Raw genomic sequence first — 24177 nt, 5'->3', positions numbered from 1 at the left:
GGCGATCCTTACTGGTATTGAAGTATATTACGAAGTGAATCTTTTTTGGATGTTATTCAGACTCGTTGAGCCAACTACTGGTCGTATCATGGAAATACCAGTGAAGAAATATTTATCATGTAAGAATATGAGAATATGTGCCATGTAAGGCATATGTATCGCTTGCGTAGCCGAGTACTAGCTTGGGTACTAGCTACATATCAAATGTAAGAAGGGACAGGTACATGTTCATGTACGTACTTAAGCAGTAGAGCCTCACTACGCGCCTTAGGTCTTTATTTGTCTATCCTATGCTTCGCATTTTGGGCGCCTAAGCAGTACTTGCTCCGAATTTATAGCATCGCTAGAATATGTCTTAAATATAAGACACTCTCGTTGAATATGCTCTGCATTACTCAAAACATTGAAAAGATATATGTAATAATGAAATGAATACCCATAAGTGTATAACTCATTCAAATATAGCGACGTCCATAAAAAATGATATAGAAATAGTTGCTCCGATGCTGACTGCCCCTAGAGGTAGGTATTCTCATGTACACAGCCCCCTTCCATCTCCCTTGCGTCCCCCTATAACACTAGATAGGCGCATGTGCCTCACATCTCCCATACTACTGCCTAATTTCGTTTGTCTTTGCACCTTTCCCTGCATTCTAGACTGAACTGGTTCAGAAGATGGCTAATACTACTACCGCTGTTGTTTCTTCGTCGTCAAGTACAAATCGCCAGTCTACTGAGACAAAGAAGAGTACATGTACTACTAACAATAGTAAACGATGTTAGTCTGTGCGCCTTCTAAAGATTTTTGAGGTTGACCTTTGAAACAGTGCGTCCAGATGAATATGCCCGGACGGTCGAAAATTTCTCGAAACTACAAATAGGCTCGAATTATCTTTCTCTTGGCGAATTTCTTACTGGTCGCAGAGATTCGACGACGGCAGTGCAAATAGATGGTAATACCGGGTCAGGTGGCAGCACGGACGCTGCTCTGATATACTCCTTACCTCTGGGCACCGAGGGCCAAGATGGCCAACGAGCTAAGACGCTGTCAACCACCGGTCGTAAAGATTTCCAGAGCCCAACGCAAATTTACGAGTTCCAGTCCGAAACGAGCCTTATAATCTTACTTCGTGGTTTCCTGTCTCCTGCGTGGATCAATAATGTGGGCAGTCGATTCTTGGTCGACCCCGAGTTTTTCGGCCGCCATCTAGATTTTCGATTTGCTCAAGACAAATCCAATAATTTTTCCACTCCTTGCTTGCCTTCCGCTTCCTGGCATTTGATGGAGCTGCCTGTAACGACTATTGGTAGCCGAGAGAGCCCCCTCAAGGGAATGTCTCCATCCGCTTGGACTGAAGACGAAAGGAAAAATGGCAGATGCGAATTAGAAAGGCACCACGAGAAGCTTTTGAGTTTGGGCTCCGATATAAGCCCCGGCGAGTCGATGATTAGAGACTATTATGTTTTCGATGAGATACACTTTGCCATCGACCAACGCATCTCGATTTGCATGCAGCAAGCTGAAGATGGCAAGTCGGAAGACGAAAGGAAGTTGTTTAGACGTGAGTGTAGTATACAGCTGTATACTTTATATATGCGCAATGTAGCTGATAGCAGATATCGATAGTCCTGGTTTGGGCTGATGCTGGAAGCGGCACCCGCCATGACAAACATGAGCCATGGGATACCAAATCTTACGAATCGAAATATCACCCCGTGATCGATAATAAACCTATGATTGCTCTTAAGGGCCATTTATTTCAGTCTTCTGATGAAACTAATAACGGCTCTTTGACCCCGCAAGACCCCGTTTCTCAGCTTTACCAAAACTATGGCCTCTCATTACACCCGGAAATTAAAGCTACGGATCCATTCTATGCTCTTGGAGAGATTTTTCAACTTTCTGCCAATTCGCAGCAGCAATTTCTCAATATGATAGAAGCTAAACTTCGAATATACACCGCAAAAGAACCTGAGGACGATCACGAGGTCTTATCGCACCTGAAATATACGCAGCAGATTTTGTATTCTCGAATTTCGGACATAAAGCGCGTTCTTATGAGCATTGAGAACGTTCGACGTCCATCTTGGATGAAGTCAAATACAGAATCTGGAATGGAAAAGGCCGAAATAGCGTACAATGCGATTAGGCGAGATTTTAAACATCTTCTCGATCATGCGGAATCACTATATGGCCGTACGAACGAAGCCATCTCTGTGCTGCATTCCAGCATTTCCATCACGGAGTCACACTCGGCTAGATTACAGGCAGATAAGGCTGGGAAACTGACTTTGTTAGCATCTGCATTTGTGCCTGTATCAGTTGCTACAGGCATATTTGGCATGAACGTCAAGGAGCTCCCTGGGGATCAGATCAGTATACTCTGGTTTTTTGTTGTTGTCGCCATACTAACTATACTTATATTTTGTCTATTTTTCTTTGATGAATTCTGGAGAAACAACAAGGGAAAAAAGATTGCCTGAAGCATTATAAAAATGTTTATGATTGTGCGAGGATTTACTCAACATAGAAGGCATAGCATTTAAATATCACATGCATATATTTGGTAGCACATAGATGAATACGAGTTATTAACGTTTCATTTTATCCTCATTCATTTGTACACAGGCTCATAGCTGGCCCTAGAACTTGATAATATATACAGACAAAACCATTGGCGGCTCTTTGCCCCATTCTTTCCCTTTATGAAGAAAGCGAAATGGATTCTCGTATGATTAATCAATCTTCTGGTCTAAGAAGAGCTTTAGTTGGGCACTCTAGGTGCAATAGACTGCCAGAACCTGCATCTATCGCCGCGCCCACCTTCCCAAGTCGTAGCATTCGCAAGGCGAAAGGTGTTGGTGATACCTGTTCCCGTGCGGACGTAGTAGCTCAACTCATCTGTCACTGTGACTAGAGACACCTCTCCGCCTGTGGTATTCAGGTTCATGAATGTTGCGTCTTGCACTATGTACTGCGGCCAGGATATTTGCTCCGGATGATTGGCATCGATGGGGACTGTGGCATTCGCCATTCCAGCGGTTGCATCCTTTACGGATATTACTGGAGTGTCGTTGATGATGAAGTTGCCCCATATTATATGGAAGCTTCGCTGAAAGCTGGGATTGGGCAAGCCGCTGGTGCTGACAAAGTACGCGCCGAGATCTGCCCCGTGATATGCCGGGTCGAGTGAATACTGATACTTCCACGCCTGTCGTCTTGAGCTGAAAGTTTCGGCTATCCATTGTGAGGGGCATTGGAAGATGGATTCAGCAGCAACATTGAAAGCTGTCTGTTGGATGCCTGTAGCCATGCCAGAAACGGTGTTTGCTGTAGGACCACTATCGCCCATTGTGTCGAATCGGGTTCCGTTGTTGCCAGGCTGTGCGTTAGCTGTGTCGTAAAGTTGGTTTAGAGTAAGGATGTCGGAAGTGGTGAGATGTGGGAGAGTGGAAGATATGAAGGCGTCGAATTCCGCTTTGGTGGTGACGTTGGGGTTTGTAAGCGGGACGCCTTCGTTTGCATTGGTCTATCGAAGCTCATTGTCAGTATGGAGAGTCATGGCTTATTAAGAATTATTTTAAAGGGAATATATACTCCGATTAATATGCGCTTGCCACTGATCCGGCCAAGCTGAAGCTGTTCTGAAGGTCGATATCGGATCATATCATGATCAATGACTGGCAGCCAGGAGAAGCTTCCAAAGTAGCCGTCGGAAGTTGATACAAGGCCACTGGCATTTTGCAGGACATTCGTGTCGGCAGCAACAAGGCAGTCAAATACACTTGAATGCTGCTTCCTTGTAGGTGAAGTCTCCCCACACCCAGCGGCTGCAGCAAAATTGTTGTAATGACTGGTGGGAACGGAATCGTTGAACTGGTAGATGGGAGGGACATATGTGCTCGCCAAAATGATCTGATTACGGTTAATAACACCAATGAGAAGAAGAGGCCTGAATTACGCACGTTGCTGAATAGCCTCGAGTCTTTGCCACCATATGCTAGAGACTGATACATGACGGATCCTGCACCAGACGATTCGCCGCCCAGCGTAACACGGGTGGGATCACCACCAAACTTGGAGATGTATTTCTGTACCCACTCAAGAGCAAAGCGCTGGTCTAATAAACCAGCATTGAGCTTACCGTGCCGCTTAACGTCGGCAGAGGCGAGTTGGCCGAAGGCGCCAAGGCGGTACTGGATTTCAACAGTGATGAAGCCATTGTCGTTGTCATCTATCATGGAGCTGGGGTTGTAAATGGCAGAGAAGACCGAGTAGCCACCACCATCTTATCATATCGGTTAGCTCTTGGCTGAGACCTCGAATGTGGCCTCGTTTCAAGACTTACGAATCCAGACAAAAACTGGCAAGTTCTCAGCTTCCGGCGGCGCATAGACGTTGAGATACAGACAATCTTCATTGCCGAGGTTGGAATTGAAACCGTATACTGAAGGCACGCCATAGGCGCCGGACTGGGGACAGAATGGAGGCTGATCTACTGCAGGAACGATTCGATTTCGGGTGGTGGCATTAAGTGGTGGTTGAGGAGCTTGCCATCGTAGATTGCCGATTGGAGGAGCGGCGTATCGGATACTAAATTAGGAGTATAAGTAAGCTGCTGAGGCCAGTCTCAATTCTTTTGAAACTGATGGCACTACCTTTTCCAGGTGTTCAAGCTATATGTATCGTTGTAGACGCCCTCATAAACTGCGTATCCTAGATCAACCTGAGGGGCGGCTGGTGTAGACCCTGAAGGAATAGCAGCCCATGCGTGGTCCGTAATGACAGCCAAGGTGAGTATGAAGGAGCTGGTGACACGCCTCATTGTAGCAAGGTTCTACAGTTGAGTCTTGAATCTTTGCCTTCCTCGCTGTATCCTGCTCTATCTCGTACAATTTATATATTGTGAACAAAACAAGATTAAAAATTAATTAATAGTATTAAGAGAGAAAGTGAGTAATTAATGAGACATTAGAAATCTCTGGGAAGTGGCTGGTTGTTGGCTCCAAAAAAGAGTCGATAATGGTGGATACAAGTTATCCTCAAGCGTTTCGAGAAACGAAATGTACGACGCATCCGGGATCGGGAGCACTAAACGATCCGTGATCAATCCTGCACTCCAGCATCTCTCAAGCCCTTTTTCAATATTGTGTGTATTAAAAATTAGACCCAACAGCAGGGTGGAATCGGCAGACAAATTGGGCAAAGACAGCTGAATACATGTATGGTGGACATGGATGGCGTTTGAGATTCGCTGCTGAGATGCGCAATTCAGGTGGACAAAGGTACGGCCTCGCCGAAGCGGTCCGGGGAAGAAGGTCAAACAAAAGGGCCCTGGCAGCGCAAGTAGTACAAAGAATGTGTGTATGCTGGCCGCCTCAGCTGCGACCGAGAGAGCTGAATGCGAGCTGCCGGCAGCTATTATAAATTAATATACGCGATAATGCGGGATGAATATCGTTAGTAATGACATGTGATTCATGGCGAAGCGATTTCAACACTTTGAGGCAGATGACTTCATGTATGTAAATATGTCAGGAAATGTTGAGGTGCCAGTATAATTGATGTTCTTTTCCATTTCGGAAAGGAACAGCCTGTGACCTCTTTAGCATCTGCAGGGACAGACGGACAGGCAGACAGATAGAGCAGATTGTCACTTGAGGCAGCGGAGTTTACGGCAGTGTCAGCTTGGAAACGACCAGGGTGGCTGGTGATTTTCCGCCGGCTTCATGATTCAGGTGACTTGGGGTCTGGTGAAGAAGCATGGCTTTGATGAAAAGATATATGTTTCGTAGATGAGAGGAAATAGGATTGTCGGCTTGTAGCATACGGCAGCTGGATTGCTTGTAGGAGCAGCGCGTGATGGGGACTCTGTCTTGTGTTTGTATGGCAAATGACTTGCTGTTTCTAGGTAGCAGCATTTATAACTTGAGACATCACCATCGCCGATAGTGAGTTCGGCCGAGAGAGAACAAGAGCGAGCGGGCCGTTCCCTTGCGCTTACAGTATGGCGCCCTAAAGATCCTTGCTAGCTGCAAAGATGGCACTTTATATGGTAGCTGAATAATAGTACAGTACAAGCACGGCATTAGAGAAGCTTGTTCAAGACCGCGATAACGGGAACGGCGGCAGGATTCATGATAGTACTGGTTTTGTGCTTGGTAACTGCTTGTTCCACCACTCGGAGGCTTTTGGCCCCAAGCAGAAGCCGGAACTGGCGGACAGCTTCGGTGTGTGACACCTAAACACACATGCAGCAGGGAGAAATAAGTAGAGTACCGTATGTGATTCAGGCCATGACCCAATCCGACAATCCAACGTGGCAGTGAGGCGAGGCACAACGCCAAAAGTCAATGGGCTATGTCTCGTGTATGCCCATCGAAGCGAAACGAAGCCTCTTCTTCCCTTCTTTCTTTTTTCCCTTCTCGTGATTGATGGTTAATGATGTGCACGCCTTCGACATGCGGCAGCCACTCAGGTGAAAGAGGGAGGAGACGTTTATTGCTGCTTCTGCCTCGTATCCTTGTTCGCCAACCAGCCCTCCCTCGTGCCATCTTGTCTTACATGCATGAGTGCTCAGGCCAGGGCCCCCCATGTTCCCTCAGCGGCACTTTGTAGCAGTAGATACTACTAATGGTGATACGCAAGCTCTTACTTTGCATTTTAATGATGCTCACTTGTATCCCAACACGGCTTTCTTTTTATTCTAGACTACCTGCCAAGAATGATCCTAGTTCCCTCCCCATGCTGCGTGATGTAGAGTTTCGATTTAAACGTTTTCAGACATTATTGCCGTTTGACAGGCCATGAGGATGGAGATGCTTGTATGAACTTAGACTTGGTGCCGGCGCAGGTGAGAAACGTGCGCAATGGATGATCGGGATGTGGAGAGAGATGGTAATGAAGTGGGATGAAAGAAAGTGAGGCGTGGCGGAACTGTTGAAGATTCGCAATATCTGACGTCGCATTTAACAAATGAATTAGCTAATTGCTTAATTACTCTTTTTCATTTTTTGGGGAAAGGAATCTCTGTTGAATGTAAGTGAGGCGATGGATACTTATGAATACGTACATGCATGAACATGACTCTGCAGAGTACAAGCACAAACGCCACGACTGTCTGGGAAAAGAAATCCTACTCTGCAATTTCATACCGCTAACACCGCCTGATGACAAACATCATTTCTGCTCCCGGGATGACGCGCAGCCTCGAGACAAGCCACGGCTCACAATTATTGAATCCCTGTTGCTGGCCTTTTATCGCACAAGGCTTAGTTCTCAGCTTTGCTCTTCTTATGGGGCATGGGTTGAGAGATGGTAAAATATTATTTTATAAAAGTGGACTTTTAATTCTGTTACTCTGATTTCGCCATTAGCTGTTTTTCTCGAATAGTTTCAAGTGTGGCCCTTTTTCGTAAAAGTCGGTCCTGTTCAGGTGGCGATCTTTCTTCTCCACATTCTGCACAACCTGCAGAGCCTTGCCAAGGCTCTTCCATCTGTCCCAGTGCTGGTATGTGTTTGGCAGCCGTTGGACAGTTAATCTACAAGTAGAAATTCGCGGCGCTCAGTGGACGGTTCGGACCGCCCTAGAGGAGCGAGGGTGATCCTTCGTGGGTGGCTCTAGAAGCGATTGGCGTCGTACAGGTGCCGTTAATGTCTATTCTGTATGTGGACGAGACTATTCGGTGGAAAACGAGAGGTGTGTGTGGCTACTATGGAGAAAGCAGCACTACCGTATCAGAGTAGTATTATTAAATGATGGGTGTGATATCAACTGTGTGGCAGTAAGCAGGGCGGGCAAGATCCATGCCCAGCAAGCACAACTTGATTGATTGATGGGTTATATACGTATTTCGTTTTGAGTGGTTCGCTGCAATCCTTGGAACTGCGCATAATCTGGGGCAAATCTTTTCTTTTTGCATTTATTATATCTTTCCTCTCTTCCCCTGCCACGACTATTTCTCGGTTCCACATACCCGGCTGCTGTCACTCTATTTTCTTATACGTATGGTATATCCATGTGCTGCTTGTGCTTTTTGATGTGCATGGCCTAATTGTCAGTGACGCATGTGACGGCTCCGGCCAGAGGGCTGTCGCTGTCGCTGGTATCACAAGCTGTTGAGACTTTGATTGCCGGTCGCTGCGATTTTGTTTGTGAGGGTTGAGTATCCATCACAGTGTCTTGAACGGCTTGCTTAGACGATACAAAACGATACGATAAACGAAGCCACTCAGCATAGCGTCTGACTGTACTGCTTCCCGTCTCTTTCCCCCTCATCCCCTCTCTCCTTGACAAAAGTCAGTACAGCGCATCAGGAGAAAAAGGTTCAATTGAGGTTCATCATAAAATATATATCCGAAATGGCGACGAATTCAACCTCCTTCAGCCCGGAATACTTGGCCCAGTCCAAGACCGGGTTGGTCACAGCCTTCTACTCGATCCCTATTGGGCTCGAGGTATTAAGCACAGGATGGAGAGTATGGGCAGTATCTTCATCTCAGGGGCGGCTTGGCTTTGAAGACTATCTGATGCTATGGGCAACGGTATGTTCCAAGAATCGTGATGTTGATATCGGAGCAAAGAAGAAAATTTCATGTTTAATGCTTTGAAGTGAGACAGATGCTGATAGAGTATGTTTGAAGCTTGTTGCCATGGTTGAATGTGCACTGGGATTGGTATATGGTATGTGAATAACGATACGAATTAGCAGAAGAAGTCGGTGCTGATATTGCTTAAAAGGACCGCCGTATGGGCTCGGACGTCATATCCAAGCTGTTCCCGAGCATAACGTGCAAATGTTTCTCAAGGTAAATAAAGTCTCATCTTGTCTCATTCTCCGTCTCTCGTAAGCGAGAGCCGTTCATAGCTCACAATCATACCCAGGGCGACTACATCTTCAGCCACTTTTACGACATCGCCATTGGCTTCACAAAACTCTCCATATTAGCTCTTTACTACCGCATCTTCATCACACCAACGTTCCGAACTCTCGTCATTTGCACCGCCTGTTTTGTCTGCGCCTGGATCATCGTCATGGAGGTTGTGTTGGGCTTTGGATGCCGGCCCATCGAGGCGTGGTGGGACGAGACTCAGGGGAAATGCATCAACAAGGAGGCCTTTACGTATTTTACAAATGTGACAAACATGGTGACGGATCTCTGGATATTCTCGATGCCGATTCCTGTGATTTTGGGACTTCATGCGGCAAAAGAGAGGAGAGTGATTTTATGCTTTATGTTTGGGATTGGGGCGGCGACATGTGCGATTAGCGCGGCCAGATTGTCGTTTGTGTTTGGAGTTGCGTCTACGGATTTTACATGTAAGTTGTTTTGTTGCTTATGTATCATTGTCAACTTATTCAACTTACCAGGAGGTGATGAAAACTAACAAATTTACTCACAAGGGGATGAAGCTTCACTGGGTATCCTCTCGGCCTGGGAACCCTGCGGCGCCATTCTCTGCGCAAATCTTCCACAGATATATCGCCATCTGGTCATCATCAAGGATAAAATCCATTCTACCGTCAAATCGGTGACGCATTCCAGGAGCGGCGGAACAGCATCTAGTTCTGAGCGGCGAGGCGGAGGGTACAAGGGGAGTTTGCAACACCATGACTGGGCGAAAATCAACAATAGCGATGGTTTATCTGGGGGAACGGGGGCCGAGACCGTTATCGAGGTTTCTGCACAACCAACGACTATGTCGGTGGAGTTAGACGAGTTGAAGGCCGGAGGAATTATGGTATCGAGGGCGTTTACACAGAGTAGCGCGCATGATTTATTGTCAGTGGCGGCGGCTGGGGACAAGTCAAAAGAATGAGAGCTCTCTCTCTTTTAAACCAATCTCTTGAGTTTTTCCCTTTATTTCTTCTGTGATTTTAGTCATTTTAGCGCATATACCCCGTTGCTTTGTTGAAAGTTGGATACAAATAATGGAAGTTGTCGATATATCCATGCATTGACATGTTGACATATTCAGAGCGCTTCTGCATTTTGACATTGAAGCGATGATTAAAATTTGTATAGTAGCCAAGAATAAACAAAATTGCCGACTATGATACTTTATGAATTAAAAAATTGTAAATATTAAGAAGCTGCCCTTCTACATGTCGTTTATCTCCTGTGTCTATATCAATCTCAATCCATGACCCTGTTGAGGGGCACGTGCTTTGGCGTCAATGGGCGCTACGCGAAAACCCAAACCGTGACGTCGTTTACCAAAAGCACAAGCAATTCTCACCACCGCCAACAATCGCAGCACCGCTTAATCCCCCACCAATCACTCAATTAGCTTGGATATTAACTATAAAGCATATTATAATACGATTATTATTAGATACGAAGCTTTAAATAGCATCATCAGCGCTATTTAGGCCGCAGTGGCCTCGGCCTGTCGAAAGACGCATCGATCGCATCGCATCGCATCAAGTTCTTAGAGATTCATTTGCCATCATGGCTTCCACGCCTATGGATCTCGATCACCCTACCGGGTCAAATGGCTCCGCGGCCCTCAATATTTCGAGGAATCTGGCAGCCAGCGCGCCCGTGTCCAATCTCAGCGACGTCGTCTCCAGCTTTCGCCCGACCAAGGTGTGTTTGTCTTGTCCCACGAAAAACTGCCGATACCGGATGGAGCTTCAGAAAGCTGACGTTGAGGAATTGAATTGGAATCTTTTAGCTGTTACGTCGCGAAGATATAAAAGATGGAAAGCCTCAGCCTCGAGTCTTGTCGATTGACTACGACGACGACGGAGAGCTGCTCATGACGTCGGCGAGTGACGAGACGATTCAGATCTACAATGTTCGAGAGGGCAGACACGATAAGAGCTTGCTGAGCAAGAAGTACGGCGTTAAGCTGGCGAAGTTTACGCATACTCGCTCTAGTATCATCTATGCGAGTACGAAACAGAACCGTAAGTGGCTACACCATCGTGCCCCTGTCTCGTTGTCACTGTGGCTAAATCTCTATGTTGCGCAGATGCTATCCGATACCTTGCTACTCACGACAACTCCTTTATCCGCTACTTTGAGGGCCACGATGCTGCAGTAACAGCGCTTGCTGTCCATCCTGGCTCCGACAACTTCATATCATGCTCACAAGACAACACTGTCCGCCTTTGGGATACGCAGACGAAAAATTGGCAGGGCCAGCTTTTCCTTCGATCGCCGTACCTCGCTGCGTATGACCCCTCAGGAACGGTCTTTGCCGTCGCATGTCCTAGCAGTGGCTCTGTGCTGCTGTACGATATCCGAAACTACGACAAGGCGCCATTCTCCACCATTGATGTGGTGGAGCAGTGTCGCGGTGTCGATTCGCAGCATCTTCTCAAGGGGTGGACCAAGCTTGAATTCTCAAATGATGGCAAGTCTATTCTTGTGGGAACAAAGGGCCGTGGGCACTTCCTTCTCGACGCCTTCCAGGGCAATCTGAAGGCATATCTCCGACGGCCGGGGGGAGGAACGCACCGACTGGCTGCTGGAGAAACTCTTCCTTCAAATGGCGCTGGCCCAGCTTCAACTGATCCCAGTTCGTTTGAGAGCAGTGGAGATTGTTGTTTTGCGCCAGATGGACGATATGTACTGAGTGGTGGCTCAAAGCAAGATGTGTTGGTTTGGGATACGCTGAAACAGCCGTCGGAGAGCAAAGTTCTCGACCCAACATGGACACTGCCGGATAAGAGAGAGGCTGCCGTGGTGGCATTTAACCCGCGATTCAACTTTTTCGCAACGGCAGATCAAGATTTGGTGCTTTGGTTACCGGATCCTCATGCATAGAAGCACTGGGGAATCGGTGAACTTTAACACATGAATCTAGTTTCTACAAACGGTGACGGTATTTCAACTCTCTTATTGGAATAGAAGGAGAAGAAAATGGGCCCCTGTAGATACCCGGCGTCGTGAAAAGTGGCTTAAGCGATGGGGTCGGCTGCTTTACCAGTCTTTTTATCTCTTTGTCTTTAAATGCATGGATATAGACGCTTCAATCATTAATGAATATGACTCGAATTGCTCACTGCTGTGTGATGAAAGTTTAATCATCTATCTCGACTTTGTTGTACCATCAATTACTCTTTTAGACGCCCATTATACAAATCCAACGTAAGGTTGATTTAAACTTTTGAGATGCAATTGATCCTTTTAGCAAAACTTCTTGCCATATACTTGACCGCGTCGTTAGCCATCAAACCCGTACTCTAAACTGCTCGATAGCTGCATATTCCAGATCATTCTTTCATTTCAGTCTATGTGGAAGATAGGAAAGAAGCTCCTAAAAACCAGGGTTAGTAGAATGTTTATGAAGGGAATTGAGGGCGGAAGGGATCCTGAATTCTCTGTCAGCTAGTATGCTCGCCTATTCTTCTGACATATAATCCTGGATAAGTGGCTTAGTGGAGTATGGTCCTCACCAAAGAATACGACGTAGGGACAATAATGATTGGATATGATGCCGCCATCCATGGAACTGGCAGTAGCTATAATAAGCGCAAACCATTATTACCAGAGGGTAGCTTGATATACTGTCTAAGCTATAGAATGAATAGCAGCGAATCTCTTATGGTCTCTATTATAAGCTAGCGACTATCTGAGGAATCAATCGAAGTATAGCATAAACTCTATCAGGCTTCTCAGCCAGCTGATATTCCCTCATATTGTAATTTCATATTCAGTAGTATAGATGATATAGGAATTATATAGTTAATAAAGTGATATTTCTATTCCATATTTTCCTCACAAACTATATACAAGGTTGCTTATAGTGGCTCTTTAGCCTATACCTTTTTCTTGCTTTCTAGTAGCATATTGTACCTAGGTAATTATAATAACTCTGACAGGATAGTATACGAGGTAAGCTTATTCTATGCTTTGTGATATAAGTCACAAAAGCAAATTTGTCTTAGTTGGGCACTCCGCATTTTAATCGAAGATACCTTACATGGTAGAATTGCAATTTTTATGACAGTATGACCCTTATTCCAAGTAACGATCGAGACGCGTCATATTGACTGTCTTTGACTTTTTTCTATTTCCTCCTTCAATAGACGATTTCATTTTATTATACAAACCTGCGCCACTCCACAGCCACTGGTTTTAGTAAAAGGCTTAATTGAACTGTCACGTACCGAGCTGTCACAGCACAGCTCTGCCCAAGCCCTGATCATGATACCAGCCAATACCTGTATGCGAGTGACTGCATCTTGATAAATCCTAATAGGAACTATTTATTTGAAACCACATGCATAGTCGTAAGCTCCGGGCTGAAAGCCATCCGCGCCACTTGAAAATCATCACCTCCGTATTTTCCGACAGATTATTCCAAGCTATAGCAAATCAGTCCCATCATACACTACAAGTAACAGCCGTCAGACTATTGAAACGTATGCGCTATATAGAGATGTATTTAAAAGGGTCTATTATGTCGAGAGATGCGCTCTCTCTCGCCCTAGCCCCTCTCAGATAATTCCTATCTGCATGTACTTTATTCTCTAGCATAAATTTCCTCGCTAAAATGCGCTTCATTTCGACAATCCTCACCACCATTCTCGCCTCCACTGCCCTGGCGACTCCCCTCGCCGACCGTAGTAGCGACCCTGACAACATCTTCCCAAACTATAACAACTACGATGATTGGGCAATCTGCAAAGGTCAAATCACCAAGCAACGCTTCCCGCATCTACAGGCTCCAAACAACCAAGGTGGCTGCGTCCGCTACTATCAGGGCATTGACATGACAGGCGTTGTCACAGAGCTACACTTTTACTTCAAGGATGGTTTCAAGTCTGCCTGCGACTGCGCCGCCAAATGCCTTGCAAACCCGTCCATTTGTACGAACTGGGTGTGGAAGCATACTTTTATGACTGGGGATGGCGGCAAGAGGTCGTGTACTCTCTACAGCAGTCCCAATCTGCCGACTGGCGTAACGCTTGATTACAATACGGCAAAGAGTAAAGGCTTTAAGCCATTGCAGGCTGCGAATAATCCGCAGGTTGGATCCGAGGCACCATTGACTTTCCTGGACAAGGCAAACACTAAGCCAGATCTGTTTGGTGTGTCTGGCTTCACGACCCAGGATCAGGATGGAAGGCTGTATTGCTGAGAGTGTGACGAATTAGTATCTATGAAAAGCCTTGAGGTCCTATTAGTGGGTAGCTAAATTGATGTTAGGTAGGCAATTTGTAGTCTATAGCTAAGTACATGTAATAATCTAAACCCTAAATTCTAATTTAGCTGTCAAGACTATATATGTTCCATTTATAAAATTAGTGGTTTATGTCATGTACAATGAATCAGTTTCCTATAAGCCAGTATAGGATAGCTTTTCAAAGCACAATCTTAAATGTAACACCACCCATGGCGGCCAAATCCTATCTCTTGAACACAAAATAGCTTAATAACCTTCCTATCAGAACAAATCACTTGAGATTACTTTACATATTCTGGGATACAGTTAAGCCTGCTTTTTGGTAAAACTTGCTGCATATTTAGCTGTCCTGTAAGAATTTAGTTCTTGCTCTTCGACTCCATCACAGCAGTAGATACGGATCACCCCTTTTTGTCTCAGGCAACTTCAAAATGAGAAACCATCACCCGTTCAGGTCAGAGCTGCTAAAGTTGGGAAAAAAACCAAAAAACAAAAATAGAAAACATACAACAGCCGGTGTTCGCCAGTGGTCACCCACCTGACTACTAATCTGCCGGTTAGTGGCTTGTCTATGGGGGAGCAGACGGGACCCCGAATTCTCCACTACCTATGGTCGTATGTGCTTGTAGTGCCAGCATATTCAGTATATAACAGTACAGAAGGAATTCCGGAAAACTACCAAAAAAATACCTAGGAGACTTTATATTGTATCTTTAGGTAAGCTAGACTTATTATGGAGAAAGAAAGTAAGTCAATTTGTCGTTATATACCTATACTTTGAAGTTTCAGTGCTTCCTCCTGCCAATATAACCTCGAATATATAGTCCTTGCCACCTTCTTTACAATCGATTGAAAACCAAGTGTCTTCAAAGTCTGGTTTCGATTCCTTGGAAGATCCGGATCACCCCAAGATTTATTTACCTGAATCACATATTACCCAGCCCTCTTAATATAGTCCCGGTATTAACAGCAGTATGACTTGGAATTGAGGTAACCAGCTCATTTACAGCTCGTATTCTCAATGACTGTTACAGAGCACAATGTACCATTAGACCCTGGTATAGCTCGGTAGGAGTATCGTATAGTATGGTATTGTATGCTACGGTCGTCTCTTCTTTGCAATCCCTATCAACCATAACAAGGGCCTAATAGGTAATAGCCCACCTTACACAGGCACGCTCTCTTCGAGTAAGGGTTTCGGTTAAGCTTGTAACGAGGCCACTGATAAAATCCAGAATGGGATTACATCCTGTTAGTAGATAAAGAGGATGAAGCCCAGTCCAATTGTAGGATACTGTAGCCTTATATTTTGCCGTAGCGAGCGAATCAACCCAACCCCTTCCCTGGGTGATATAAATACCGAGTAGCATCTGTGGCTTTGCACTGATAGAATATCACCATCAGGGTTCATTAAGTCGGCGGACGGTGCAGCATTGACCAAGGCATCCCAACCTCGTTGATATCCCACTGGAGGCAATAAGATCCAACAAAGCAATTGTATTGCCCAACACAGGCGCACAGGCCTCATTCCACTGTGGTATTATCAGACTTGGATTCTCTTGAATCCGTGGCACCCAGCACCGCCGCCTCGCTGGACTTGCTCTGGAACTGTGGCCAACCGACCAGCGCGAAATTTCAGAAACAACAGCTACCTTACAATTGAAACATTTACCCTCGGCCTCAATATTCTTGCCGTAGCAGTCGCATTTCATTATCACAGGAAGAACCCATGGCGCCAAAATCATTCAACCTCCTTACCTCGACCGCTCATGACATTCAACAATTGTTCGACCGTTCTGAACTCAATGCGGAGTCGCTGGTAAAGCAAGTCTTGAATCAAGTTAACAAGCACAATAGAAATGGACTTAATCTGGGTGCCTTGATCTCTGTCGCTCCAAGACAGCAGCTCCTAGAGCGAGCGCGGTTTCTCGACCAAGAACGCGCTGCTGGAAAGGCTCGAAGCCCGCTCCATGGTATTCCATTCATCGTCAAGGTATATGATTTCCTACTGTATCATCTCCGTTTGTGCTAATCAATCGCTTAGGATGCAATCGCGACCGATCCTCAGTTAGGCATGGACACGACGGCTGGGAGCTGGGCTCTTGTCGGCTCTCGGCCGCCTAGGAACGCCTCTACAGTACAGAAGGTATATTGAACTACCAACTTGCCAGTATGGAAAGGGGAGCTAGCTAATTTCATCTCATGTTCAACATAGCTTCTTGATGCTGGGGGCATCCTCATTGGCAAGGCTAGCTTGACAGTACGTATGTTGCCTTTCTCTACGCAAGTGTTCGACCGACAATGATACTGTAGGAGTTCAACAACTTCAAAGGCCAAGGGCTCATTAATGGATGGTCTCCCGTCAACGGCTATACCCGCTCAGCGTATGTCAGGGGACCTCTCAAATTAGATGAGGGAGCAATGGGCCACTCAGTAAGCCGGCTCATTCTTTCCTTACGCGAACCAGTTCATTGACTTCTTTCTTTGATACCTGGCGGATCATCTTCAGGCTCTGCCGTCGGTGTTTCTGCTGGGTTCGGCATCGTGTCTCTCGGTGTCGAAACCGATGGATCTATCGTATCCCCAGCCTCCCGTGCCGCGCTCTATGCTATGAAGCCGACCATTGGGACTGTCTCCATGGATGGAGTAGTTCCAGTGTCAAAGAGTCTAGACTCTGTCGGTGCTATGACTAGGTCCCCAACTTACCTCGTCGTGATAACCGAGATGTTGCAAGCAACAGGACTGAATCACGACGAAAGACTATCGCAGCTCATGACTCAAAAATGGGACGGATTAAGGATTGGATTTGTAGATGAGAAAATCTGGAAACTGCCAGAAAGTCTTTGCAAAGATGATGATGAGGCGCTGTTTCAAATGGTAAAACCACTATTTTTCGATATCACATGGCCTGACATTTCTACAGAGAAAAGAATATCACTCCGTAATGAAGATTCTATCCGATGCCGGTGTCCACATCGAATACCCAGTTCAGCTTCCTCTCGGTGACAACGTTTGGCCTGGGATCGGAGAAATCATCTGTGGGTTGCTTAGCAAGCCCCGGGATGCCTTGTTTGTCAATTCTAACGAAGTTTGGAGCCTACGAGTTTCAACATGTCTTCAATCACTATCTTGAAACTCTAGATTCATCTCAGGTTAGGAACCTAAAGGAACTTGTCGACTGGAATCGCCAGCACGCCGATAGGGAACTCCCCAGAGGTTCGCGTATATGGATCAAGTTGACCATTGGTTTTTATCCTGACACATACACAGAATATCCATCTCAGTCAAGCTTCGAGAACGCGTTACAGTGCAATTTTTCTGCCGCTGAAAATGACGAAACTCTGGCCTTTCTTCGCAAGCTTGCCGGACCCGACGGATTGATCAAATCCTCAATTTTTTAAAGCTTGATGCCGTCGCGTCATTAGCTGACAGTCCTATATCGAGCGTTGCTTCTGCAGCCGGTAGGTTTCTCCAAGTGTGATTGTATCTAACTAAGGCTAAACATCCCTCGAGGCTATCCCATCGCCACGATGCCTCTGGGTGTTTTGGACCTAAATGGGCGACCATTCGGTATTAGCATGGCTGCTAGCAAGCATCAAGAGAAGAAGTTGTTTCAGATCATGAGTGCTTGGGAGACTCTCGTAACTCGGCAGCCACCGCCTGCTTTAAAGGAGGAAATAAATCAGGTGTAACTGTAATTGCTTTAACTCAAGTTTGGAGATGGTAAATAGCACCTCGGCCATGTATACAATTGACATGATATGACTAAAAGTCACATTATTAGTTTACCATATCTATCTAGTGTCCCAATGCTTTCTATGTTCCCTAATTATTTCCACTAGACGGCATGATTATTCATCAGTATTACAACCAAGACAACTTAGTTACTGAGCTCTATTCCATGTGTACTTCTGAATACAGCCCAGTACGCCAGGACGCGACTCGATGAGCTGCAGCACCGACTCTCCCGTCTTGTTGACAAACCCCACCATGGAAATCACAAAAGACTCGCCCGGCTTGAATACGGCATAGGCGCCCGGGCTGGCGGTGGCCGGCGCCGTGGCTGCAAAGTCATACGTCGTGAGATTGTCCCGCTTGCCATTGGGAGTCAGGAGTTTCCCAACCACGGCAGAGCTCGTCTCAAGATAGGCCTTGCCCTCTATGCTCTTCTCCGGGCTCGGCGCCTGGTTGGCCTCGTATGTAAAAGTCGACGTGCTGAACCAGCAGGGCGAGTCGCTGCCGGCGGCCACCGAGAGCGTGAGCCTCGACCACTTATCGCTGGCGTCTGCCGCAGATTCCTGGGTCGTCTCGTCCTGGGGCACGAGCTTGAGATCGTGTCCCGTCTCGTTGGTGCCCTTGACGCTGATGGTGCAGAGCTCTCCGGCCTTGTCGGTGCTCTTGGAAATCTCATATTTGACGAGTGCCGGCGGCGGGTCATCCCAGCTGGCCAAGAAGCCCTTCTTGGCACTCTCGACAAAAGTTTCCCCGGCAGTAGCTTCGGGCTCCTTTGGCTTCCGGTCACCCACCCAGAACAGTATGGCAATTGTTATAAACAAGCCCACGACGGCGACGATGGCCCCTATGACTGGTATGCAGGCCACGGTTGGGAAGATCCAGGCGAGTAGCTCACAGACTACGACGACGAAAGTGCAGAATGCCTGCAACACGCCAAAGGTCTGCTGCAGCCCGGACATGTCCTCCCAGTGCTCGGCGAGGTCCCAACACTGGAAGGCGACAAAGGCGAAGCCGAGGGCGATGCCTAGACCACGTAGGATCTTGAGCGCTATGGCACGCTTCTTTCCAACCTCGGCAAGGGCCCTGGGAACGCCGTTCTGCACGTTCTGCACGGCGCCGACCCCGTTGTTCACGAGCGCCGGGTTCGCGGCAATGTTGCCAGCGCCCTGCTGGATGGCGTTGTTCATGACTGCCATCTCGATCTCCATGGCAACAGCGGGTACGGGCGGCTTGACGCGCAAGAATGGCGAGATGATGTCAAGTCCCTGTCTCGTGAGGTCAGTGGCGAGCTGCGCCTTCTCAGCTGGCTTCAATTCGACACCAGATGTTATACACGTCACGATCGAGCCGATCAGAGCCACAGTCTATACGCGTCAGCATTCTAGTCCGTATCCTTTTGAGTGTTTTTAAAGGGTGACTTACCATGATAGCAGCTCTACATTTGCCTCCTTTTCTACTCAGGTCCGCGGGCTGGTGTCCTTGGAGTGCCTTGGTCGCCATTTCGTCGTAACTCCAGTGCCGCAGGCCCGTGTAGAGTATACTGGCCGAATGGATGGTTTGCGAGGCTTCAGTAGTGAGGTGTATTTGTTCCGTAAGCATCTTGGCTGTATGAGATCTTGTTTGTTCCTTTAACTCTTCCCGGGTCCGGCTCGTCAGAGCTTCCATGTCCTTGATGAGTGCCTCCCTCACTTCTGGATCCATGTCCGTCTTCTTCGAGAAGAGGTCGTCCACAAAGGCCCCTACCGTATCGAACAGCCAGTCATCATCACCCATGGTCACAACTCCAGGCTCGGCCACGGTGCGCCTGATGATCGCGCCTTGCACATACGTGTATAAGTCCTGGATGTGGGTGCCGGTCGGGTCCAGTGCGTAGAGGACGTTGGAATACATGTTGATGCGGTTTACCTGCTCACGTTAGCACCTGAAGATTTAAAGGGGGAGCACCATCTTGTCCTACCCTGGATGTGACGGACTGCATGATGATATCAGAGACGCAGATCAGGCCCACGCCTTTGCACAGCCTGCTCGCCCACATTGGGCCATCGTCGTTGACATACTTTTGCAGTTCCTTGTGAAGGCTGAGCATGGCATGGCGAGCACATAGCTTGTTGATAGCCTGGTATTCGGGCTGCGAAGAAAGACATTTCTTACCCTGCAGAACTATGGTCAACACCTGTAAATAAAGTGACCCGCCGGAAAGCACCTACCGTGCCTGTCCACCAGTAGGCAATCTTAGCCTTCTCCTTGTCGCTGAACTTGTATTGGTCGCGGAAGTTTGTATTGGTCTCCGAGATCATGTAGGCGAGATACGCCGGCGCATAGACATCCTTCATCCAGTTTCGGTATTTATCTTCTAGGTTTGTCGATAACTCTGCTGGGAGTGTGGTTGGCTGCGGCACGTTGAGGAACTTTGGTCCTCGCAATTCCGAATCCATGTGGTAATACATCATATCACGCAAGTAATCGCGGCTTCTCATGTGAACCTGCTCATTTGTTAGCGTTGTAAAGGCCATTGCGAGCTGTATACTCACAGCATTATCGTCGTATCCAACCATCTTTGTCAAGTACGTCATGTCGAGCTTTGTCACCAATTGAGTCGTAGAAGGCGATACTGGCAATGGCTGGGGATTTTGGCCGGCTTCATCTCTCCTCGGGCCAGTGATGGATGGATCAATGTGGCCCGCCGTATTCATCGCAAAATAGTGCCTAATGTAGAACATATCAGACCATGGACCTAACCTTAAAAGAGTAGAAGCTGCTTACTTAGTTCCGAGATGATTCTTGTTTGCAGGATTGAATTCGATGATCTGACCATATGCTGTGAACTCGTCCATGGCGATATCAATCTCCAACTCTTTAAAGACAATCGGAAGGATGACGTCGGAATTGAGCTTCGTTTTGTATGTTCGAGAGAATCCGTCGTGGCTCTCATCGTCTTCTGGCAAATCATCTGCGAGGTTGATAAGGATTGCCGGATCCAGAATTCTAACCGTTCCCTTTGTTGTACCACCCTCTTCCGAGGTAAGCGTAGTGTCGTAGAGGGCATCGAGGGGTTTATCTGGTGACATTTTGTTTATATCTTGTAAGAGCCGATCAAGACAATCAACAGTAACCAGCGCTCGTGGCATGTCCTCTGGGCTTGCTCGGAACGTTGACATGCCAATGAAGCCAAACGGCGTTTCATCTTTGAATGCTCTCTGATCTTTCTTGAGCGGTACTGTGTCAAATGACATTGGGAATTCCAGAGGCTTGTAAATCGGATTCGCCCTGAGCTTCAAAAGACTTGGAGGTTCGATTGTCTTTGCGGCTGTGCGTTGTGAAAAAGTTTCCGCCGACGCAGTCCATACCGGGTGATCAGCGTCTTCAAAATTCTCTTCGATCGAAAAGGAAATTGTCTCTCCGACTTCAACGTCCAATTCCTCTTTTGATTCCTCTTTTAATTCCTCTTTCATTTCCTCGACTGCTCCTGCGGCAGCTGCAGCAGCGGCTACCGGTGCGCCTAGATCAATTGCAGGACCCGTATATGCGCCGGTGGCCAGCGAATCGTTGACGGCACTCGCGATCGTGACAGAGAAGTTGATGATCTCGGTAGATGGGTCCGACAACGGTGTATCATAGCCTGGCGCCAATGCCAAAACGCCAACACCTGACAAGGCATACTCATCCAGATCAATGAGCCCATGCTCGTACTGACCAGTGGAGGGTATCTGCCGGGTCCAACGGAACTGCTGTGTCGCGTCAGAGTACTCAACCGCACGGCAAATCTCTCCGTCGAGGGTAAGAACACCTTCACGTGTGATGACCAAAGGTAAAGTGTGAGAGGAGTATCCATCATGGGGGCTCAGTTCGAAGACACGCTTCATCTGACTGCAGCGGGTGGCGTTCCTCGGGGTAGGGACCTGGTCGTAGAACTGGGCCGAGTTGCCTTGAGAATGCCCGTTCAGCTGCTTTCTAAGAGCCTCCCCAGCACCCTCAATGCCGAAGCGCTGCAGAACGGGACGAAGTTCTTGGAACGCGAGTAGGCACTGTGTTTGATCCTTGGGGCTCAGCGATGCCAATATCCTGGCTATGGACTTGATGGTTATCTGAAAAAGGGATTAGAGCCCGCAATACGTTGGACGACGTAGAGACTTACCTCTGGGTAGTTGACCGCCACAAGATATCCGTTGGCATGATACGATCGCAGTCCCTCTCGCAGGTGGACGCCATACACCTCAGTGACGTCTGGCCTCTGCTGACAGTGCAGACTTTCGATGACAACACGCTCGTATTGATTGCTTTCCGCATTCCACCACAGTAAAGTATGGCCAATGAGCAGTCGGCCAGGTTGCATCCAAGGATTCTCTCTGGTAGCCCGACCAGGATCAATCGCTCGTAGGCCTGTGGTCGTGTGAAATACGTGTCCGGCAGTGAAGAAAGTCTCCCCACGGTCTAAAAGTCATGTTAGCCGGAGGGCTATTGGACAGGCAGCATACGCGCAACTTACTGAATCCGTAGAGTACTGGGTTCTGCATGGACGTCACGACTTTCTCGTCCGAGACGATGCCCCATTCGTTTGAGGACCCCCGGGTGAGCACAATGTCATTTTCGGCCAAGAGCTCGATAGAACGGCTGCCGGATATTGTGGCGATCTGTGTGCCGGCGACGAAGCAGGACCCTCCGGCCATCTCAGTCCAGGTCTTGCTGTCCTTGATGATTTTGCTCGATTCGGTCACGAAATCTTTGGCGTCATCATCCTTGTGGACTTTGAAAGTCAGCTTATCAGCTCTTCAGCTCTACAGGACTGTGTAAAATAACCTTACCCAAGTTCAGCCAATCCTGCACCTTTTTCCCCGTCCAGGTCGTTTGCTCGTGCATGTACATGGGTATGGCCGGCCCTTCGGGCGACCCTGTTCCGGTGACGTCTCTCGTTTCTGTGGTAGACACTTGCTCGTTGGTAGTAGTTCCAATGGCGCGCTGCCAATCTCCCTGCTTTCCCTTCCACAGCTCAACGAAGACGGAGGCTGTACTAGCCCAATCAGAGAATCCCGTCTCAGAGAGTGTCACATTCTTGACTTTTTCCAGGCTTTGGTCCGTCAATGTGGTCGACTTTTCGACCAACGGTGTTTGAAATGGTAGGCAGGCATCCTTGACGCCGGCTGGCTGTAGCTTGCCGCTCTCGTTCTTTACTACCAGGTTGACGGCTGCAGATTTCACCGCACCACGGACGGTGTGATCTTTGTCGGCTTCGGTCTCGTCGAGATGGAACGCCAGAATCTTACCCATCAGGTCTCCAAATTCCCTGGTCCACATTTGATCAGGGGAGCATAGCAGGGCCTCGTAGTCGTTGAAAAGATAGTTGGCAACAAAAATCATGTGCATGCTGTAGTTAGTATGTAGGAGACCCTCGCTCTTGTAAAAGTCGCGGATGGGCTCCTTAGGGTCACAGAGTCTGGTCTTGAAGGCTTGCAGAAATGCCTGATTCTTCTTAAGGTCGTCAAGCGATCCATAGCCCAGTTTGCGGAGTTCTGTATTCAGGTGATCTGCATAGCAGGCTTGCGCGAGTCGACAGAGGCTGTCTTGCATGTTGGTGTTTGCCTTGTCCTATATGCCCTAGGTTAGCACCACCCACAGACAAACGTATCTGCTAGACTTGCTTTGTTTACAGCCTCCCGCAGCCCCTTGGGATCATTGTCACCCGGAACACTTGCCAAGGCCAGTGCTGCTGACTGGTTGGCTAGTCTAGTGATCAATGTAGTATGATCCGCATTGTTGATGTTGAAATCCGACACTCCGGTGTTGTTGCCAGTCAAGGGCGTAGACGCCGACTTCAAAAAGCTAATGGATGAGGCCAGCAGCGTTTGGTCATGTAATCGATTGATGTATGACGGCGCCGAAAACGGCCCGGCGCTCTCGAGTGCTTTGATTAGGTCGTTCACTCGGGGATCTGCGGTAGTCATTGCAACAAAGTGCTGGAGCCAATTGCCCTTGAGCCGCTCCTCTAGGTGACCCTGCCTTCATGTTTATAGCAATCCTCCATCACAGGTAGGGTACATGTATTCTCAATGTCTCCTCGGGGAATACCTACTGCTCTGGGAATGCTAGTGCAGCGGAGCGGCCCGCTATTTGACGCCACCATGCTCTGGCCGTTGGTGGATCGGACTATTGGGGAGTTCAGCTTGCGCAGTGGCCAATGAGTACCGTTTAGGACGATTCAGCTGAGCGGGAGATCGATAGTGCTGGAGGCCCCTGGTAATCGTGAAGGCGGCGCAGGGTCTAGAATGGCTTTGTCGTGTCATGCTCTGCATCTGAAGCAGCGTAT

At 47.7% G+C, this 24177-nt stretch overlaps 6 protein-coding genes across 6 annotated transcripts; 4 read left to right on the top strand and 2 right to left on the bottom strand.

Annotated features, from left to right (window-relative positions):
- Positions 1-535: 535 nt before the first annotated feature.
- GGI43DRAFT_411708 (uncharacterized protein) lies at positions 536-2603 on the top strand. The gene is made up of 3 exons (XM_083206750.1): positions 536-778; positions 828-1562; positions 1628-2603. Exons 1-3 carry the CDS (start codon positions 676-678, stop codon positions 2482-2484), a joined length of 1695 nt encoding a protein of 564 aa, XP_083058095.1. The 5' UTR covers positions 536-675; the 3' UTR covers positions 2485-2603.
- A 44-nt stretch (positions 2604-2647) lies between these two features.
- GGI43DRAFT_126078 (Alpha/Beta hydrolase protein) lies at positions 2648-5023 on the bottom strand. Its single transcript, XM_083199110.1, has 5 exons — positions 4660-5023; positions 4350-4594; positions 3967-4289; positions 3599-3916; positions 2648-3530 (listed from the first exon to the last, which is right to left on the bottom strand). Exons 1-5 carry the CDS (start codon positions 4824-4826, stop codon positions 2766-2768), a joined length of 1818 nt encoding a protein of 605 aa, XP_083058094.1. The 5' UTR covers positions 4827-5023; the 3' UTR covers positions 2648-2765.
- A 3339-nt stretch (positions 5024-8362) lies between these two features.
- Positions 8363-11776, top strand: GGI43DRAFT_424488 (WD-repeat containing protein SWD2; the record flags this gene model as incomplete). Its single annotated transcript, XM_083208377.1, has 6 exons — positions 8363-8545; positions 8886-9321; positions 9406-9784; positions 10440-10599; positions 10680-10914; positions 10980-11776. 6 exons carry the CDS (start codon positions 8363-8365, stop codon positions 11774-11776), a joined length of 2190 nt encoding a protein of 729 aa, XP_083058093.1.
- Positions 11777-13508: 1732 nt separating this feature from the next.
- On the top strand, positions 13509-14096 carry GGI43DRAFT_386174 (uncharacterized protein; the record flags this gene model as incomplete). Its single annotated transcript, XM_083203754.1, has 1 exon — positions 13509-14096. The coding sequence occupies one exon, from the start codon at positions 13509-13511 to the stop codon at positions 14094-14096; it is 588 nt and encodes a 195-aa protein (XP_083058092.1).
- A 1774-nt stretch (positions 14097-15870) lies between these two features.
- On the top strand, positions 15871-17833 carry GGI43DRAFT_424486 (amidase signature domain-containing protein; the record flags this gene model as incomplete). The annotated part of the gene is made up of 8 exons (XM_083208376.1): positions 15871-16134; positions 16186-16287; positions 16455-16566; positions 16651-17018; positions 17065-17179; positions 17238-17357; positions 17501-17602; positions 17655-17833. 8 exons carry the CDS (start codon positions 15871-15873, stop codon positions 17831-17833), a joined length of 1362 nt encoding a protein of 453 aa, XP_083058091.1.
- A 20-nt stretch (positions 17834-17853) lies between these two features.
- Positions 17854-24006, bottom strand: GGI43DRAFT_429160 (uncharacterized protein). Its single transcript, XM_083209063.1, has 10 exons — positions 23522-24006; positions 22679-23459; positions 22363-22620; positions 22012-22307; positions 20640-21961; positions 20408-20582; positions 20084-20359; positions 19834-20028; positions 19299-19781; positions 17854-19240 (listed from the first exon to the last, which is right to left on the bottom strand). Exons 1-10 carry the CDS (start codon positions 23813-23815, stop codon positions 18026-18028), a joined length of 5295 nt encoding a protein of 1764 aa, XP_083058090.1. The 5' UTR covers positions 23816-24006; the 3' UTR covers positions 17854-18025.
- Between the last annotated feature and the right edge of the window lie 171 nt (positions 24007-24177).

Source organism: Trichoderma evansii (assembly GCF_050947405.1).
Source record: "Trichoderma evansii strain SZMC 28006 chromosome Unknown GGI43scaffold_18, whole genome shotgun sequence".
Lineage (NCBI taxonomy): Eukaryota > Fungi > Ascomycota > Sordariomycetes > Hypocreales > Hypocreaceae > Trichoderma > Trichoderma evansii.
Note: the sequence above shows the minus strand (reverse complement) of the source record. Positions and strands in the feature narration are given on the sequence as shown.